The sequence below is a fragment of the Geospiza fortis genome, unplaced genomic scaffold (assembly GCF_000277835.1).
Source record: "Geospiza fortis unplaced genomic scaffold, GeoFor_1.0 scaffold5389, whole genome shotgun sequence".
In the NCBI taxonomy this organism is placed as follows: Eukaryota; Metazoa; Chordata; class Aves; order Passeriformes; family Thraupidae; genus Geospiza; species Geospiza fortis.
Window position 1 is genome coordinate 14,343 of NW_005055142.1, and position 933 is coordinate 15,275.

Below are 933 nucleotides of genomic sequence, written 5' to 3' on the forward strand. Positions count from 1 at the left end.
GCTTCGTCCTCCCCGCCGGCAAGTTCTACGGCGACGCCGAGAAGGACAAAGGTGAGCCGGGCTCCCGGCAGGTGGGGGAAGAGCTCCGGGCTGGGGTTTTTTTCCCCATTTCCCCACCACGCCCCACGTCCCGCAGGGATCCAGACGAGCCAGGACGCCCGGTTCTACGCCCTGTCCTCGCGCTTCGAGCCCTTCAGCAACCGCGACAAGACGCTGGTGGTGCAGTTCACTGTGAAGCACGAGCAGAACATCGACTGCGGCGGCGGCTACGTCAAGCTCTTCCCGGCCAGCCTGAGCCAGGAGGACATGCACGGCGACTCCGAGTACAACATCATGTTCGGTGGGTGTCCCCCTGATCCCCCAGCCCCCTCAGGGTGGGCTCAGCCCCTCTCTGACCCTCAACGTCTCCCCCAGGCCCCGACATCTGCGGCCCTGGTACCAAGAAGGTTCACGTGATCTTCAACTACAAAGGCAAGAACGTGTTGATCAACAAGGACATCCGCTGCAAGGTGGGTCTGGGGGGCTCTGGGGGTGCTGCTGTCCCCGTTTGGGGGTGTCCAGCCCTGCTGAGCCCCCCTGTGCCCCCAGGATGACGAGTTCACCCACCTGTACACGCTGGTGCTGCGGCCCGACAACACCTACGAGGTGAAGATCGACAACGCCCGCGTGGAGTCGGGGAGCCTGGAGGAGGACTGGGATTTCCTGCCCCCCAAAAAGATCAAAGACCCCGAGGCCAAGAAACCCGACGACTGGGACGAGAGGGCCAAGATCGATGACCCCGAGGACACCAAGCCCGAGGTGGGCAGGGGGAGCTTTGGTAGAGCGCTGGTGGGATTTGGGGGGCTGGGGGGAGCCCTGAGGGGTTTGAGGGAGGAGCTGGGAGGAACTTGGGGGTCTCCATGAGCTTTGGGGGGGTTTTCTAATAAAATCCCA

At 63.5% G+C, this 933-nt stretch overlaps 1 protein-coding gene across 1 annotated transcript in view; it reads left to right on the forward strand.

The window, feature by feature from the left end:
- Positions 1-2: 2 nt before the first annotated feature.
- The window catches only part of LOC102039799 (calreticulin-like), a gene marked incomplete at both ends in the record, with an annotated part of 3,767 nt that continues 2,836 nt past the window's right edge, over positions 3-933 (forward strand). Inside the window, 4 exons of the mRNA XM_014311587.1 lie at positions 3-51; positions 137-340; positions 415-509; positions 589-798. Coding sequence (XP_014167062.1) covers positions 3-51; positions 137-340; positions 415-509; positions 589-798 — 558 coding nt within the window. The remainder of the gene's footprint in view (positions 52-136; positions 341-414; positions 510-588; positions 799-933) is intronic.